Here is a 19,697-nt window from a genome sequence, read left to right as displayed (position 1 = left end):
CAAAAGCTGTGCTCCGCGGTTTTACCCGCAGTGCTCTGCTCCTGTTGGTCTTAACGTGATGATATATAGCCTACTAGCTAGGTTTCGAATTATCCCGGGGTAAATACCAAATTTCATGAAAATTGGTTCAGTAGTTTAGGCGTAATTGAGTAACAGACAGACAGACAGAGTTACTTTCGCATTTATAATATTACTATGGATATTTGGGCCTTCCTCGATAAATGGGCTATCTAACACCGAAAGAATTTTTCAAATCGGACCAGTAGTTCCTGAGATTAGCACGTTTAAAGAAACAAACGATACACAACAAACGTATAGATTTAACAATTACAAATTATAATTTAAAAACATGCCAACTTCAAATTTATATTACCAATAACTTTTTAAATAAAATAAAACCCACAAACCTGATCCAACTCCTTATAAACAGCCAAATGGTGCACCATCAGCGAGCTGTGTCGGTCAGCGTCAGCGAGCAGTGTCACTGACGACTTGCTGGCTCTGGCTCTACTGCGGCAGAGGCCGTACGATCGATAGCTATAATATAAACATAGTAGTTTATAATTAACCATACTAAAGTGTAAGTGTGTAAAGTGCAAGCGTGTAAAGCGCGAGTCTGTAAAGTTAAAGTGTGTAAGATGCGTGTAAAGTGAATTAATATTATTAAATTATATTAGTAAATATAGATAAAAAATAAAGATATTCATTTGTTTCATGTACCACCATAATAAACACACAATAATAAAAACTAAAGTGGTAAAGTGTAACTGTACAAAGTGTGTCTAAAGTGAGTGTGTAAAAAGTAAAGTGTGTTAAAATTAATAGTAATAAGTGAAAGTGTTTAAAATGTAGCTGGCAATATTAACTAAGTTTAAAAACACGTTAAAATTGAATAACATATTTTAAAAATAATGTGTACACACACATTTTACATAACTCTAAACCAACTAATACTCACGAAGACGGCACATCCCATCTCACAACCAGATTACATCTTGGTAGATCTATTCCTTCTTCTAAAGCGGATGTCGCTAGAAGCAAGTTACATTCGTGCATACGGAATCTGAAATAATAAGCATTTATTATAATTATAACTATTTTTTAACGATAAACTAAACATCATTATCATTACAAAAATCTGCCAAATACACGTGCGTGCATAGTTTTGTTGCGGACAATTTTAGAACGTGATTTGTTCAAGTCTTGTTGTCTATTGTATGTCAATGCAAATGGTGAAAACGTAATTTCAACTGGTTTAAAACAATCATCTGGATTTTTTTGTGTGATTTCTCATATCTTTTGACTTATTATAAAACTAAATCTTCATTCTAATTCTTACAATCCAACTGTATTATTTATTATTTAATTGTAATTAAGTATTAAGTAACACTAACTTCTTCAAAACATCCTCCTGTTTCCTCCCCTGTCGTTGACTCTCGCGTGGCTCATCTGTACCTTCGACAGCGCAGTACTGTGCGCACAGATGCGATAGTGTAGCCCGGGATCTGGACATATCCTGGAAAATGGGATATTTATGCTATAAAAAGAGTTTAAATGTTTTTGGGAGTAAGGTTTTCTGGTTAAAAAGACGTATTTCTTGGCCTTTGGCTAGGTTTTTCTGGTCAATAACACTTATCGAGATGTTTAAAACACAGTAATATGAATTAGACTAAGATAAAATTTGCTTATATACTAAAGTGGCTCGTCTGCGCTTTCCACGGCGCAGTACTGCACATACAGATGCGAAAGTTTGGGACGGGAGCGGAACATGTCCTATAAAATGGGATACTTTGTTCGTTTTTTTTTTATTTTTTTTTTATAATAACATAATTTAAGTAATTAGTGAAATCTAGAATCGAAAATCAGTCAATAGAAGCTATAATAAGTTTTGATGATAGCTTTAAAACTATAAAAGACCACTTAATCACACATATTGGTAGAAACTACAACTTTAATTTAACTATACCCAATTAAATAGGGAGTGGCAAGGACATCATCACATGTGTTTATGTTTATGAATTTTCCAAATCAATAAATAAACAACTAAGAATTAGATCTAATTTGTGTAAATAAGAAATAAATAATTGTTCAAATGTAAATCAATTTAGAACCCTCTAATTACACTATAACAATCTCCCATTATATTCCAAACCATGTATTTCAAGACCTTATTAAAAATCAGCATTCCAATTACTTTTTAACCAAATAAATTAATTTACTCACCACAATAATCATAAACAGTATCTTCGCCATCAACGGTTCGTTCAGAAAAACGATACCACACAGCGAATCCGAATTCTGCTGTTGTTGTATTTTAGCATTGACTCTTGGTCTTCGCCCCCTACCCCTGCCGCGTTTGAACACTTTTGTGTCACTGGCGTCTATTTTGTCACTGTGATTTGTTATTTCACTGTTACTTTTTGTGATTACACTGTTACTTTTGGTAATATCACTGCTATTTTTGTGGTTATCACTGTTATTTTTCGTAATATCATTGATATTTAGTTTGTCACTGTTACTTATCACTTCACTGTAATTTTTAGCGTTATCACTGTTAACTGCAATTTCACTGTTATTGTCTTTAGCACTGCTATCTTGAATAGCTGTGTTATTTTTAACCATAGATTCTATATGAATAATTGTTTTTTCATCATCTTCAATGTCTCTTAAGTTCATTTCAATCAAGTTAACTCTGTCTTCTATTCTATCACCCAGAGCTGCGAAGTTACAGTCATTTATCTCATCTAGAAGTTCTATTGTTTTCGATCTTTTCATTCCTTTTTTGTTTTTATTTTCTTCATTCATGCCTTCGTTATTAGTTATGTCATTATGATTATCCAAATCTTCTTTGTTTGCATTCTCTGTATTTATTACATCTTCGTTTTTACTTATATTAGCATTATGATTGTTCAATTCTTGTTTGTTTGTATTTTCTTCATTTACTATGTCTTTATTTTCATTTATGTCATTATCATCATCCAAATCACTTACATCTTCAACTTTAAGTACAATTACGTCATCATCATTATTCATCAATATTTCGTCCTCATTTTCTATACTTTTGACACTATATTGTTTATTTTCATTTACATTTTCTACTAGATTACTTTCATTTACTTTACGATCATTATTTTCATTAATTTTCCCTTCTATAGCTTTATCATCGATTTTTTCATTCTCCGCTTGAAATTGTTCTAAAATAGCGGCAAATCTAAGCACTTTTGGTGTCGAAAATAAAGTTAATTTCTCCCAATCAGATGCACAGGTAGAAAATATTAAATCTGCGTAACATCTAATCTTTATAAACACAGATGTACATAAGCATAGTAGTAGAAAATGTCTCTCGTAGGGAACTTTAATTTTCAGTTTCTCTAATTTAGTCAGTAAAGAAAATGCCGCTTTGTCCGCTGCGTAAGGACCTGTTGAAGATAAAATATTTGTACAAATGTACAGGGGCTGGGTTAAATATTAGTTTGAATGTAATACGAATGTACTGAGATTCTACACAACTACCTAATTGATGTAGTCACTTGATAACAAATCCTAGCGATAGATAGCATTACCGACAATAACCAAAGTGAGGGTAGTTGGGTCAAAACGTCGTATAAACAACGTCTGAGCCCCTAGACACGATTCGTACGAATGCGCCACGATTCAAAGGAAGGCGGCATTTTATAGTACTCGATAGCTTAGCATGTTCCGACGTGTTCATGGGAGCGTTTCATGTAACATTTTTGGGTACTTCTCGTTTTATTTTTAAAAAGTTATTATTGTCATTTTTCTCATTAGGTTAAGTACTTTTAATATCAGTTTAAAGTTTTTTGATATCTGCTATACTTACGGAATAATTGCCTGCGCACACTTAACGATTACACCCGGTATAGACTTACCTAGTTCATCTAAAACGAATAGAAACTGATTGAACAGTTGCTTCGGCTCTATGGTCGGGTCGGGAATGCTCATAAACTCTTCATATAACTCGTCTCCGTATATTTCAGTTGGATCATATCTGAAAATGTCATACATTTTTTAAGCTATTGCATGTTATATCCGGAAAAATACTCCACATACCAACTACGGAGGAATAGGTGGAGGTAGTTTACAAATAACAATTTTCGAATGACCGTCAAGACGTACAACATCTCAGTCTCCCCGTGACCACGCTCGCTGTAAAGTGTTCGAAACGTCGGGAAAATAATATAATGAATAAATCGCGTTTAAAATCCGTTAAAAAGTCTTTAATTTCTAAATGTATAATACTCGCGTAAAACCAAACCCCAGAAAAAAAGCTATTGCATAGCTTCTATCGCGGGCCTTGAGCGCGGGGACCGAATCGAGAAATTCCGTAACGAAAAAACCTCACGCTCCCCACTCCGACGGGCGGAGGTGTGGCTTGAAGGCATAGCATGCAATAGCGCAACAGCCCCAGTCCCCGAGTGACACACGGCGTTTATTATTTTTAAGTGAAACTCCTTTATCGGGGTTGGAAAAAAATTTTGTGTAACATTTTTTCGTTACGCGTGACATTTTTCCGTTACGCGCCATCTTTTTCTTATCCCTACCACGCGTGATTCGACGTATTTCTGTCAAGTTGCATATAGTAAATTATTTTTTGGAAAAATAAGGTCATAAAGAAGTTTCACTTCTTACGTGTGTACACTAGTACACGCACACATTTTTGAAGTGAAACTTCTTTATCGGGGTTGGACAAAAATTTAGTGTAACATTTTTCCGTTACGCTGTAGGCGTGACATTTTTGCGTTACGCCGTAGGCGTGACATTTTTGCGTTACGCGCCAACTTTTTTTTATCCCTAAGTTTCACTTCTTACGTGTGTACTCTAGTACACGCACACATTTTTTATTTTTTATTTGGGACACGCGCTCTTTTTTTTATAGCTACTTCGCGGTTTTACTACATTGCTCCGCTCCTGTTGGTCTTAACGTAATGACATATAGCCTTCCTCGATAAAGGGCTATCTAAACCCGAAAGAATTTTTCAAATTGGACCAGTAGTTCCTGAGATTAGCGTGTTCAAACTCTTCAGCTTTATTATATTAGTATAGACTAGTTTTCCGCCTGCGGCTTCACCCACGTTTTCACAGGAAAACCCGCATAGTTCCCATTCCCGTGGGATTTCCGGGATAAAACCTATCCTATGTGTTAATCCAATTTACCATCTATATGTGTGCTAAATTTCATTGTAATCTGTTCAGTAGTTTATGCGTGAAAACCATACATACATACATACATACAAACCTTTCCTATTTATAATATTAGTATAGATAAGATATTACAATAAACCATTTTACTCACCGATGTTCATTTATAAAATCCAAAGCTTCATATATTGTGTCTCTCATGAACTTATCCAAGTCAATGTAACTATCGGAGGGATCTTTTGGTGCGTTCTCGAATTCGATTATAACTTCTTTTGGTTTTGTTATTGACGGTGATAGCCTGAAAGAATTATAACTATTACAAATTAATTGGTTATACTATAAATGTTAGTGTATGTTTGTTTGTCTTTCTGTCATGTCGAAACGGAGCGATAGTGCTTTTTTTAAGTATTTTTTGTAGGTATCAAATTTTTTACAGTTATTTTCCTGATCTGAGTGAAAAAGCCAAGATTTTAAAATGAAAATTAATGTAACTTCAAACGAAAAATAATTATAAAAATTCAAACACTTAGGGCTTATTTTTCAATCTTTGGTTAAAACTTATTCGTCGAATAATGTATAAAACTACCATTTTAAAAACGTATTCTAATCGCCGGTATTTGACAGTTTACGTGACATATTAATATAATCGTGTAATACTTTATTGGACGAATAAGTTCCAATGAATACCGAGATATGTAATAAAGATCTATAGATCACCTCTTCCCGCCATCTATATCTTCAGCAAGATCCATTTCACAGCACAACTCTTTCTCTAACTCTTCCAATCTCCATTCCAACTTCTCGTACATTTCGAAATCATCGGAATTCTCATAAACCGCCATTTCTTTTGCCATTTTGACTTTTTCTTTGTTTTCGTTTGAATTAATTTTATTGGTTTTATTTTCTGAATCATTTTCTATATTTTCGGGTTTTTCTGTTGATTCCATTTCATTTATAGCCGTATCATTATTCTTATTTTCAACAATTACAACTTCTTTATCATTACTTCCTTCGTTGCAATCTTCATTCTGTGTAGAAACTATTTCTTGATCTACTTCCAAATCAGCTGTAGTTTCATGATTTTCTGTATTTTCATTATCTTCTTGTAAATTGTCACTACTTTTATTATCTATAGCCACATTTACGTCATTTTCACTAATTTCACCATCACTTGCTTTAATTTTGATATCATTAGATTCTACTTGATCTTGAATCATTTCGTTGTTCACACATTCAGTAGTATTTTTGACATTAACACCATCATTTACACTTAAATCATTAAATGTTTCATTATTATCACTAATTCCTCTTTCGTCTTTAGCAGTATCATTGTCTATTTCATTATTTTCATTACTAGCAGTATCATGGTCTATAACATTTTTTTCGTGTTTTTCATTAGATTCGTCATTATCTATATTTTCAGCTTCTTCATTGTCCTTTGACGATTGGAACAAAGGGTAGGTCATGGCTAAAATCCTAGGTCTTTTATTTTCATCGCAGTTTTTGTATAGTTTCATTATCTGTAAAATATAAATTGCATATTATAGTGTTAAGTAGAAACCCTACTACTAATATAATAAAAGCGATAGTTTATGAGGATTGATGTTTGTTACTCTGTCACGCATATTACTGAACCGATTACAATGAAATTTGGTATGTAGGTACCTAAGGACCCAGAATAAGACATAGGCTATTTATCCATTATATTTAGGCATTTCTTTGAAAACGCGGGCTTAGCCGCGGACGGAAATCCAGAAGATGAATTATTGATGTTTGTAAGGATTTACGCCAAAGGTACGTGCGGTGGGTGACGTAAAGTAGTGATATGACGCGACCTTGAAATTTTATTCTCAATGCGGCTAAAGAAGTTTCACTTCCAAACTAATACATACATATTTCAAGTTATCATCTTTAAACACTAAATGGCAGCTGTCCACTATGAGAACGTTAATTTTGAGCATGTCCAACATTTCATTCTCGAGAATTTGTTTCAGTACCAATGATGTACACACTATAACCTGAAAACGAAAAAAAATGTTATTTAATATTTCTAATAGCATTTCAATTAATTTATTTTCTCTGGAGAAACGATTTTACTACTAATATTTACTATAAAAACAGTTTATAAAGGACATCTTCACTTATAATAAATGCAAAAATGTATGTTTGTCCTTGTTTCATGTCTAAATAGAGCGATATTATGATATGATGTTTGTGTCTTAAAATAGATGGCTACAGTATGAAAAACTCTACTTTTTTAATTCCATATGATAATTTCCTTCAATAACGCGAGCGGAAAGCTAGTAAACATAAAAACACATAAAAATTCACACATTTCATCTTTGTGTTTTTATAATAAACTAGCTTTCCGCCCGCGGCTTCGCCCGCGTCTTCAAAGAAAAACCCGTTCCCGTAAGATTTCCGGGATAAAACCTATCCTATGTCCTTTCACAGGTATCAAAATATATCTGTACCAAATTTCATGCAAATTGGTTCAGTAGTTAAGGCGTGATTGAGTAACAGACCGACAGACTGAGTTACTTTCGCATTTATAATATTAAGTATGGATTAACTGTAATTACATGTCCGAAAAACCAACCACCAATTTATAATCATGTCTTTTAACCTCAATAAATGAACAAACCTGCTTCTCCTCTAGCTCCCGTCTCCAATCCTGTACATCATCATAGCCCTTCACACCGCTGATCACCAAATCAGTTAATATCTTCAACTCATGCGCTATACAGTCGATTTTGGAAGCCCTCGTTATGTATATGGAACGTTGGAAACCAGATTTTAGTGAGCTGAAGGAAATAAATGTTAATTATAGAATTATGAAATTAAGGGAGGATCCTCGACCAGTCTACTCGACTAGCCGGTCGTTAAGGCCCCAATGAATGATGTCGGAAAGTTGCATATATGCTCTGTAGCGAAAAATTTTCGCTTGCGCGATTCAGAGCGAGGTGTCGCTACACATATTAAATATGAAGTATATTAAGCTATATTTATTTCAATCAAAAACTATTAAGATCTGAATCAATAACGGTTACTTTTATTTTAGCTCATATCAGCACAACATAATATAATACCTTAGGACCCCTGATTTACATCTTATTGGATTGGGTTAATATCTTTTAAAATAAAAAATAAAATCAATGAGGTGATAGTTACAAAAAAGCAATAAAAACAACAAAACAGCCTACCCTCGTATCCGATGAGCGTACTCAATCAACAAGCTAGTAGGTATAAAATTAGTATGTTCCGTAATCATAATATTTTTGACACCGGCGGCCGCGGCGAGTCGGGCGCCGCCCTCCGCCGCCGTGAAGCGGGAACAACAGGACTCCATTACTGTAAATAATCATACAAGTTTGTTAATATATATTTCTATTTATATGTTTTTGCCCTAATAAAAATTATATGCATCTATTTATTTATTACATAAAGGCACACAATTTGCCATCACTCTCAAGTCTCAAGGTTTTTATATTGAGAAAACCGACAAGATTGAAGAGTTATCAAGCGCATGATAGAACACAATTACTTGCATATATTTTAGAGTAAGCCCAGTGCTAGTTTGTGAAAAAATAAATTAAACAATACCTACTGCTTTGATCTACAGTCCTTCTATTACTAATTAATGAAACTAATTAAACATTAAAATACAAAGTGCAATATAAATAATAACAAGATTTGCTGGCGAGTTTCTCTAATTGGATTTATAATGTAAGCGAATAACACAAAATACTTACTTAAAACACTTGCATTAATGAAGCAAGAACACAATTCCTCTCATATTCACTATTTATTTTATTTTCACTATGGTATTTACACAAAAATACACATAAAACCGTCGAAAACTAAAATTTACAAGAATACATTTTATCGCTTCATAGAAACTGGAAATGGTATACTTATTTCAAAATGTAAAGAGTTCACAAATTGTATTTCGTATAAACTATAGTAGTGTAACACAGCGTAGGAATCACAGAGCAAGTGTAGGAATATTGAAAAGTAATAGGACACCAAACAATGAAATATTTAAAATATATTCAGAACGCGTCCAAGCTCAAGCCCAGTTCAAACATCAAATTGAGACTTGAGTTTGAGTATTGACAATGACAGACAATGCAGACAATCTTGTCGAGTACCTTTGATAGCTGTTGACATTTTACAATCGCCAAAATGAAAAATGGCAAATTTGCATTTTTAGTCTGTCTTTAGGTCTTGTTTATTTAAATTGTGATTTAAATCGCGTAGAGCCAAAAATTCATACTGTAATAAAGTGTTACATACAAAAATTAATTACTTTAACATTCTTATTTATATTCTTCTTTAACCCTAGAACACTAACCTTATTTTTCGACGTTTAATACTAACCTTCGTCGTTTCGACTACGCTGTTTATTGGAGGGGATTTAAGGGTTTAATTAAAAAAAAATATTTGTAGTTATGTTTTATTTTAAGCATAATGTATTAATCTACATATAAAAATATTAAAATATTTATTTTAACATAGTTTTAATTCAAATAGTCATCAAAATGAGATCACAGTTTACACGCTTTATGAACATTCTTAATTTTTTTGAAAAATTCCGTACATATAATATATACCTCTAAATTGCTCGAAATAAACTATTAATTACAAAAATAATGTCTGGAAAATTAATTAAAAATATAATTTTGATAATAGCTTAGGATCTAAAACATTTGTGACACACATCAAGTTTGTGTTCCCCACACAACGATTTTTTGCACCTAGTGCACCTATTTTTGGTCTACCTTTGCTATACGGAGGGACATATAGCATATATGTTTATTTTATTTTGTTATGGAGGTACATTAGCAGCATTACTTTGCTCAGTCTCATTTATAACTTTCACATTGTTTCTTCCTGGCATGTTTAAAATTTATGTGATTGAGTTCCGCAGAGTATCAGTAATGTTACCAGTAATTATACTTGAAAAACATTGAGGATCTAAAATATCTTGAAAAAAGCGTACAGGCCCACGTACTATATATCTATGTTCTTTGAAGGTCTTCTGCTTTGTGACCTTGACTGTTGTGATGACCATAATATGTGTTTGTCTTTCCCACGAAGAATGGTACGCGATGGTCTTATAATCAAATCGCTAGGGTCAGCTGTAGTGCTAAGTGTCTCATCTTCAATAGAATGTGGGGAGATGTATTACTACTTGCCTCATAATCTTGATCTGGAAATTGCTCTTTATTGACAGTAAAAACTTCATCATCACCCTCCGTTTCATGCCTCTTCAGCCTCAATGTGGTCTTCAGGCTCTCTCGCAGATGAATTTTCCTCATCGCTTTCAACTTCTAAAAATAACGTATGAATCGTGTCTAAAAAATAAAATAATAGGCACCATTATAAAAGATAAAATAACGTAATTTTAACTTAACTAAATAGTACGAAAAGTTACGTTAATACTAACCTTCGTCGATGTGACGAGCCATGGTTGCTGGAACAGCGCGTGTGGACCTTCCACGTACAAAGCACTACCGTCCATCGCAAGCGCAACGGGTTGGCTAAGATTAGCTGAAGTCAGAAAACCATACGGTCGCGCGCGTAAAAGTTATAGCTATTTTTTTGGTGACTCGTCGTCGAATCGACGAAGGGTAGTGATCTAGGGTTAAAATAAAACAGGATAGAAACGTATCAATAATTTGTAATTATCAAGTAGAACACAGCGATACCAAGTAACTAACCTAGCTGAAAATAAATCCTATACATAGTATTAAATGGTATTAATAAGAATTAAATTTGGATCTGAATACTTAAACCGGAACCCGATATCTTTATCCTATGCTTCTAATGTACCTACCCATAATAATAACATTGCTGATTGCATCAGAAAACATATTACAGTTCACAAGTGTTCAAATACTTTGTGAAGTGTGAATCTTTGGTGTGAATTGACAAAATATTCGTCATAAATCATAATCGACGTGTAATCGACTATTAAAAAAAATAATAAAATTTTAACAAGTCGGTTCGTAGTAGCTGGTAGTAGCGTTACGTAGCGACAGTCTCAGTTAAACATCCTTCCTCTATGCGACAGAGCGGCAAAAGTGAGTTTTTAAAATTATTATTTTTCGAATGTTAAATAATCGTTCTATACCTATTTAAATGAAAGCATACATTAGTAAAACAATGTAAATCACACAAATTTTTATTTCAATTGTGTTTATCAGTAAGTGCTTGATTATGTGTGATTATAAGATACTAGATTTCCGCCCGCGGCTTCGCCCGCGTTTGCAAAGGAAAACCCACATAGTTCCCGTGGGATTTCCGGGATAAAAACTATCCTATGTGTTACCTAATCCAAGTTATCTTCTATATGTGTGCTAAATTTCATTGTAATCGGTTCAGTAGTTTTTACGTGAAAGAGTAACAAACATCCATACATCCTTACAAACTTTCACCTTTGTATTAGATATTAGATAGGCAGTGGGTTTATTTAAATAAAAATCGTTATGTTTAGATATGTATTCATTATGTAGGTAAAGTAAATTATTCATTTTTTAACCGACTTCAAAAAAAAGGAGGAGGTTATCAATTCGGCCGGTATATTTTTTTTTTTTTATGTATGTACACCGATTACTCCGAGGTTTCTGAACCGATTTACGTGATTCTTTTTTTGTTCGATGCGGGATGGTGTCGAATTGGTCCCATAAAAATTTTATTCGGATAGGCGCAGTAGTTTTTATTTTATGAGCATTTTTGTCTGTAGGTATTTGTAAATTTTGCAAGTGCAAGTTTGAAGTCGGTTGTTTTTAACGCAGTTATCACTTGTTATGTAAGTATAGTACCTAGTTGAGGTTGAGGCCCTATGCTCCTCGAGGAGTTAAAGGAACAATCATCATAGTACCTAGTTATGTGCATGTGATTTATAAAAATCTCTCACAAAAAGCAAATTTTCATTATTGGATTTGGTATACGTAATAATTAAAATATATTAGGTACAGAAAACAATGAAGGGTAGTTTGAATATTTTTATAGAGTTTATTTGTTTGAAGGCGCTAATCTCGGGAACAACCGGTCCGATTTGAACCATTATTTGGACCATGTTAGATAGCCCATTCATTGATGTAAGAAGTTTGAGTATGATCTTCAAACTTTGTTTTTAAAATATCTCATCCTTTTCAGTGTCACTGGACAGTAGCCAAACAAAATTCAAACCCAAAAATGTTGCCTGTTCAATAAATCCATATGAAATCCTGGAACCTATCAAGGTAGATAATATTCTCGTAGACTTAAGCACTGATACAGATAACACACATGATTCACTCCAACTAGGCTCTTTTATAGATACAGTGCGTAAAACGGAATATGATTTAGTAGACCTATATCAAAATATTTACGTTACACCTCTCCATATACAGAAAACAAATGTACAAGACAATGCGACAGATTTTGCAGATTTCTTCGATAAATTGGAATTAGATGATAAAAAAGATTGGCCGATTGAAAATAAAGCTAATTCTCTAGCCTCGGAATTTCGAAAATCATGTAACATGTCTAGACGAAGCAATGCTAATGTTAATGAAGTGAGAAATGACATACTTAACGAAAAATTAAAGCCGTTAAACAATGAATATAAGCCTAAACTTGAAAGTCACTTTAACAAAAGCAAGCCAGCAGTCAATGAAATAAAATTCAAAGATGTATTAACAAAAAATAATGATAAGGAATTTATGGAACACAATAAAATAAAAGAGATTTTACGTGTTCTTAACGCTGATAAATTAATGAATATGAAACAAGATAATACAGAAATAAACAATAAACTACACGTAATAGATATGATAAATGATAAACAGTTCAATGGCATTATAAAAAATGGACTTTTACAAACAGTTAAAAAAGACGAGAAATTATATGCGAAACAACGTAATATTTTACTAGATAGAAATCTAACTAAGGGAGCTGATATCTACGAAAAATCCATAGTCTTACCTCAAATGATGGAACGATTGGCGGCAAGAAAGAAAATTCTGGATGAACAGAAGAATTTAAAAAGAAGGTTAATCCTAGGAGGTCCGATATGTTCAAATAAAAAAGAAAATAATACGGGCTTCGAGCCAGTGGTCTTGATGAATGATTGCAACGAAGAACGCTTGAAGAGCCTTGCTACTAGATTGTTGTTTGCGGATTTTGTGAAAAATGGGAAAACAGAAAATTAAGGGCCAGTTTTACAAGTTCTCTAAGTCTATAAATTCATGTGTTGGTAATACTTCCTTACTTCTAAATGTATTTTACTTACTTTATGGCTACTAAAACTACCCACAAATGGTTACAAATCATATTTTAGTCGCTTTCATATAAGTTATTTATAGATAAAATAAAAACAAAAACCGGCCAAGTGCGAGTCGGGCTCGCGCACAAAGGGTTCCGTAGCAGCAAATATAATAAACTTATTATGTCAATTTATACACCTGGTGAATGGAGCCTAAACTCTCCCGATATTTTGCCTTGTACTTTTATGTATGAATATTAATATTAATGGCGTATTGCTTGAATAAGCTAATATTTCTCGTAAAAAGTACCTACATTATAAAGATTTTATATCATCGCGGATTTTTAAAGGTGTACAATACTGTAGTATATTTTTTGATCTATCTTATAAGGTTCAGCCATCGTTTTCAGTGTAAGCACAATAACTTAACCAAAATTACAGTTAAATCAACCTATCTCAAAAACTATAAGAGATACTTTGATCAAACCAAAAATCGTTGAAAGAGTTAATTAGCATGCATCACCTCTATTTTTTTTAGAATTTTATACCCCGTAGTTATAAAAATAGAGGGGGGGGGACATACTTTTTACGACTTTGAGAGCTGATATCTCAAAAACCGTTCACTTTAAGAAAAATGTTTTTTAGAAAACTTTATATCATTTTAAAAGACCTTTCCATTGATACCCCACACGGGTATGTACATCGAAAAAAAAAATTTCATCCCTCAGTTACATGTATGGGGGGCCCCACCCCCAATTCTTTTTTTTACTATTTAGTGTCATATTTTTGTAGCGGTTCATACAACACATATTCCCATCAAATTTCATCACTGTAGTACTTATAGTTTCCGAGTAAATCGGCTGTGACAGACGGACAGACGGACAGACGGACAGACGGACATGACGAAACTATAAGGGTTCCGTTTTTGCCATTTTGGCTACGGAACCCTAAAAATGTGTGCGTGTACTAGAGTATACACGTAAGAAGTGAAACTTCTTTATTTTTCAAAAAATAATTTACTATATGCAACTTTACAGAAATACGTCGAATCACGCGTGGTAGGGATAAGAAAAAGATGGCGCGTAACAGAAAAATGTCACGCGTAACGAAAAAATGTTACACTAAATTGTTTTCCAACCCCGATAAAGAAGTTTCACTTCAATAAAAAAAAAATAGCTATATAAAAAGGAGAAACCTTGAAATATCATATAGGTATCTATTTAAATATTTTATACTTACACTCTACTACAACTACAACTATTTACTTCGTTTTATACTCTTCTGCGACGCTACATCATTGTAGCATACCTAAAACTTTTATATACTGTTTACGGATTACTTTCAACTAAGTACCCTACAGGCAAAATAAAAAAAAAATCATTAGGGTGAAACTTCTAGGCGTGCTGAGAGTAAAATGTCAAGGTCGCGTCATGGCAATACCGTCACGTCATGGAAAAAATACACAATTACATAGTATGAATTTCCTGTATACAAGGTGACCTCATTTAAATACATAATGTAATGTGCAACATATTATATACAAAGATGCATTGACAAATAAAATATTATCTACTATAGATATATGAAGTATTTTACGTAATTGCTTTTTTGTAATCAAGCTCTTTTATACACGAATAAATATGTTAAGGTACTTTTTTGTGTTTTTAATTGAACTTATTATCACTTTATTCAATATCTACCGAAACTCAATATTTGTAATGGTACAAATGTTAGAGCATAAAATCAAGATTATAGCATTGAGTTACTATTTACTACGTAATAAAGAAGACATCGCTATTAAGTAATACACTATTTGTAACACGAGTTAGAGCCAATCGTCTGAAACCAATTTTTTTTTGTTAAGTACATTGAACATTGATTGGTTTTAATTTAGCGCCCGCGCCGCCGCGCTTGTCGCACAGATTTTGTTCGTGGTGTCCTCTCTATACGTAGTAATAATACCTCAATGGATTCTAATCGCAAGAATCTAAGTTATTATATATATTGTTTATAAAAATATGAGCTCATACCTACTCATATTTCATTGGTATAAACAACAACAGCCAAGTACTTACTTAGAAATACAAATCCAAACAAAACATGAAATATGAAAACTGTTTTGGATATCATGTTTTTGATTACGCGAAAATATAGTCTATAACGGAAAGACGAAGCGAGATATCAACATTATAATTAACTAGATTTCCACCCGCGGCTTCGGCAAAGAAAAACCCGCATAGTTCCAGTGCCTGTGCGGTATCCGGGATAAAACGTAGCCTATGTTTTATTCTGGGTTTTCAGCTACCTACATAGGTACCTACCTAATTTCAGTGTCATCGATTCAGTAGTATTTGCGTGATAGAGTAGCAAACATCCATCTATCCTCACAAAATTTCGCATATATAATATTAGTAGGATAATATGCCAGTTACAACGTATCTGCAGAGTTTGTTTGTTTGAACGCACTAATCTCAGGAACCACGGGTCCAACTTGAAAAATTAATTCACTGTTAGATAGTCCATTTATCGGGAAGGCTACAGGTACAGGCTAAATGTAAATATCATCACAATAAGTCCACTGAGGGAGAAATATTATATTATTATCAGGTAAGATGAGAAGATTTATTTGTTGAAATCAACATTCCTTGGCCACTGGTACTTTATGATACTAGAAATATGCATAAATAATCAATTTTTGTTACTCTGATTCTAAAGAAAGTCTTATAACGATATTTAGGTACCTATGTATTTTTAAAATCATTTTTTTTAAACAGATTAATGACAGATTATAACAGTTTTAAAACCATACTTTATTTTTAACGTCTGTCATTTCTAATTAAAGGATTTCCCTCCCTAAAAAAACGGATAATTTAAAATGCCGGGAATTAACCTGTAGAGATTGCTTGGTGAATCCCCGTTGATTTGTTTCCATTTTTAAATGTTTGCGTTTTGAATTGTGCTCTTAAATGGTTTGCAATTTTATAGGTACGCAAATAATCATTGTTATAAGAAAATTACACTCATTTTACTAATTCTATTCTTAGAAAACAGTACATGGACAAACTTGGGACAAACACACTTTATCCCTTATTCAAACGCGAGCCTGTGGAGGAGTTAACAAAAAAGTAAGATACGTTCCTAGGTAATTTTGGGTCGTAGATTTCAAAAATACACACAAAAGAGGGGTTAGTGGGGGGGAAGTAACTTTTTTTTGGTGGGAAGTATATATCCCGTCATCTGTTCTCTCTTGTAAAAAGGTTGGAAAAGTGGGAACTATAGCTCCCAGTGTCCAGTATGACTTCAATATTTTCAAACACTAGCTAGTTGCCCTGACTCTACTTGTGAATTAAATTTTATCGTAAAAAATTATATAGATCATATTTTTTTATAAAGCAGGTGAAAGTACGCATCAATGCAAGTTTCTTTTACTAAGGGAAGAATTCGGGAATTGAAAAATGAATGACTTCAACATAAACAAGGCATTTTTCTAAAACAAAATAAAAGAAATAGGTAAATACTAATGTATTGAGTTAAGATGTCTAATTATCTGATCAGGAAATATTGAATAATAATAAATAAGTTGCTTATACGAGGGCGATTCAATAAATACTTAGCCTAGAAAAAGTATACGAAAATTTTGGAAAAGTAGCAATTTATTTTTCAACATAGTCTCCTTTTAGTTCGATATACTTAGTCCAGCGATGCTCCAACTTTTTTAACCCGTCCGAAAAATATGTTTTCTCAAACTCTGTAAAATAGGCCTCCGCGGCAGCTATAACCTCCTCATTTGATCCATATCTATTCCCGACGAGGGATTTTTTCAGATTAGGAAACAGAAAGAAGTCACCAGAGGCTAAATCTGGAGAATACGCTGGATAAAGCAGCAATTCGTAGCATAATTCGACCAATTTGGCCATGGCAATGGCAGACGTGTAAACCAGTGCGTTGTCGTGGTGTAACAGCACCTTTTTCTTAGCCAGATGTGGTCGTTTTTAGGGTTCCGTAGCCAAAATGGCAAAAACGGAACCCTTATAGTTTCGTCATGTCCGTCTGTCCGTCTGTCCGTCTGTCCGTCTGTCACAGCCGATTTACTCGGAAACTATAAGTACTACAGTGATGAAATTTGATGGGAATATGTGTTGTATGAACCGCTACAAAAATATGACACTAAATAGTAAAAAAAAGAATTGGGGGTGGGGCCCCCCATACATGTAACTGAGGGATGAAATTTTTTTTTTCGATGTACATACCCGTGTGGGGTATCAATGGAAAGGTCTTTTAAAATGATATAAAGTTTTCTAAAAAACATTTTTCTTAAAGTGAACGGTTTTTGAGATATCAGCTCTCAAAGTCGTAAAAAGTATGTCCCCCCCCCTCTATTTTTATAACTACGGGGTATAAAATTCTAAAAAAAATAGAGGTGATGCATGCTAATTAACTCTTTCAACGATTTTTGGTTTGATCAAAGTATCTCTTATAGTTTTTGAGATAGGTTGATTTAACTGTAATTTTGGTTAAGTTATTGTGCTTACACTGAAAACGATGGCTGAACCTTATAAGATAGATCAAAAAATATACTACAGTATTGTACACCTTTAAAAATCCGCGATGATATAAAATCTTTATAATGTAGGTACTTTTTACGAGGTGTATAAATTGACATAATAAGTTTATTATATTTGCTGCTACGGAACCCTTTGTGCGCGAGCCCGACTCGCACTTGGCCGGTTTTTTCTTTAATTCGGCGTCGAATCGGTCCAATAAATTGGCATAGTAAAGCCCTGTAATTGGTTTACCCTTCTCGAGGTAATCGATGTAGACAACTCCTTGTGAATCCCAGAAAATGGTGGCCATAACTTTTGTGGCCGATTTTACAGTTTTCGCCTTCTTTGGAGTACGTTCCCCGGTCTGGATCCATTGTTTTGATTGCTTCTTGGTCTCTGGTGTGTACCAGTGAATCCAGGTTTCATCGACTGTCACAAAACGACGCAAAAACTCCCCTGGATTCCGCTTAAACAACGCCAAACACGTCTCCGACGTGGGCTCACTGTTGCGCTTGTTTTCCGGTGTGAGTAAATGCGGCACCCATCGCGCCGACAGCTTTCTCATGCCGAGTTCCTCGTGAAGAATATGATTGACTGTTCCTTCTGAAATGCCTACAGTCTCAGCTAGCTCCCGAACCTTCAATCGGCGATTTGTCAATACGAGATCATGGATTTTTTTAATGTTTTCCTCCGTAGCAGCTGTTTTTGGTGCACCTGGACGTGGTTCATCAAAAACCGACGTACGGCCACGTGCAAACTCGTTGAACCAATTCTTGAGGGTGGCTATCGATGGAGAAGAGTCACCGTACACAGCATCCAAGCGGCCTTTGATTTCGATACGCTCTTTCCCGTCCAAAAATAGGAATCAAATCACCGAACGATATTGCTCTTTTTCCATTTTTGTAAAACCGATCGATACGTTCGCTTCCATAGGTTGTCAAATTAAAACAAATGAAGGGATTGGAATGAAAATTAAAAAAAAATACTTAAAAAAGAATGAGCTACATTGTGGTAAACCTATTTTGAAACAATAGCGCCCCCTGGTGATGAGGCTAGGTACTTATTGAATGCACCAGGTACCTACTAAAAATGATTTTTTAGACACACGGATTTTATATATAGAATTTCCGAATGTCGTGTGCAGTGATGATATCTTCCCACTTATAGACTTAATTTCAATCGACTCTACCAAGGTATAAACGAAAGATTCTGGGCATATTTTTACGTTTCACGCAACCGTAATATAGTCTAGTTTACATAGCTAAAACTCAAATCTACTTATCTAATTTTTTTTCAGCTCTACACAAAAAACTAAAAAATAACGGTCGTTTTCGGCGGCAAAATCACGTCCCCTGACTTTGACGTGTTTTTACCATGACATGTAATAATTCTCTGAAAAGTGTTTCCATGAAAAACAGTTCTCTGAAATGTTAAGATTGCGTAGATAAATATTTCACTGCATTAAGTTTAAGCATATAAAATTAAAACACGATTTACTTCAATCTGAGACGTGGGAAGTATACACAGGAAGTATAGCTCCCAGCGTTTTAATAAGGGTTATAATAAAATTAATTTAAAAAATATTACGTTCAAGGCTACAATCAAGTTATTTATTTACTACTTATTAAACAAACGTACGCTGAATGATTTCTGCAAGGTTTCTGCTGCATACATAATTAATATTTATCACAGTAGACACCAAAAATATACAATTTCGAATTTATTTTCGAACTTTACTG

At 33.7% G+C, this 19,697-nt stretch overlaps 2 protein-coding genes across 2 annotated transcripts in view; one reads left to right on the top strand and one right to left on the bottom strand.

The window, feature by feature from the left end:
- The window catches only part of LOC123704798 (endoribonuclease Dcr-1), a 48,920-nt gene extending 39,689 nt beyond the window's left edge, over nucleotides 1–9,231 (bottom strand). The window contains exons 1-11 of the mRNA XM_045653299.1: nucleotides 8,913–9,231; nucleotides 8,364–8,511; nucleotides 7,805–7,964; nucleotides 7,053–7,178; nucleotides 5,878–6,680; nucleotides 5,315–5,458; nucleotides 3,891–4,009; nucleotides 2,224–3,419; nucleotides 1,395–1,516; nucleotides 959–1,063; nucleotides 408–537 (exon numbers count right to left, since the gene is read on the bottom strand). Of these exons, the coding sequence (XP_045509255.1) occupies nucleotides 408–537; nucleotides 959–1,063; nucleotides 1,395–1,516; nucleotides 2,224–3,419; nucleotides 3,891–4,009; nucleotides 5,315–5,458; nucleotides 5,878–6,680; nucleotides 7,053–7,178; nucleotides 7,805–7,964; nucleotides 8,364–8,509 (3,051 nt within the window). The 5' untranslated portion in view covers nucleotides 8,510–8,511; nucleotides 8,913–9,231. The remainder of the gene's footprint in view (nucleotides 1–407; nucleotides 538–958; nucleotides 1,064–1,394; nucleotides 1,517–2,223; nucleotides 3,420–3,890; nucleotides 4,010–5,314; nucleotides 5,459–5,877; nucleotides 6,681–7,052; nucleotides 7,179–7,804; nucleotides 7,965–8,363; nucleotides 8,512–8,912) is intronic.
- Nucleotides 9,232–11,085: 1,854 nt separating this feature from the next.
- Nucleotides 11,086–13,517, top strand: LOC123704781. Its single transcript, XM_045653280.1, has 3 exons — nucleotides 11,086–11,197; nucleotides 11,230–11,246; nucleotides 12,325–13,517. Coding segments are annotated over exons 2-3 (1,038 nt in total). The 5' UTR covers nucleotides 11,086–11,197; nucleotides 11,230–11,245; the 3' UTR covers nucleotides 13,362–13,517.
- Nucleotides 13,518–19,697: the final 6,180 nt, after the last annotated feature.

Source organism: Colias croceus, chromosome 30, assembly GCF_905220415.1.
Source record: "Colias croceus chromosome 30, ilColCroc2.1".
NCBI lineage: Eukaryota > Metazoa > Arthropoda > Insecta > Lepidoptera > Pieridae > Colias > Colias croceus.
Note: the sequence above shows the minus strand (reverse complement) of the source record. Positions and strands in the feature narration are given on the sequence as shown.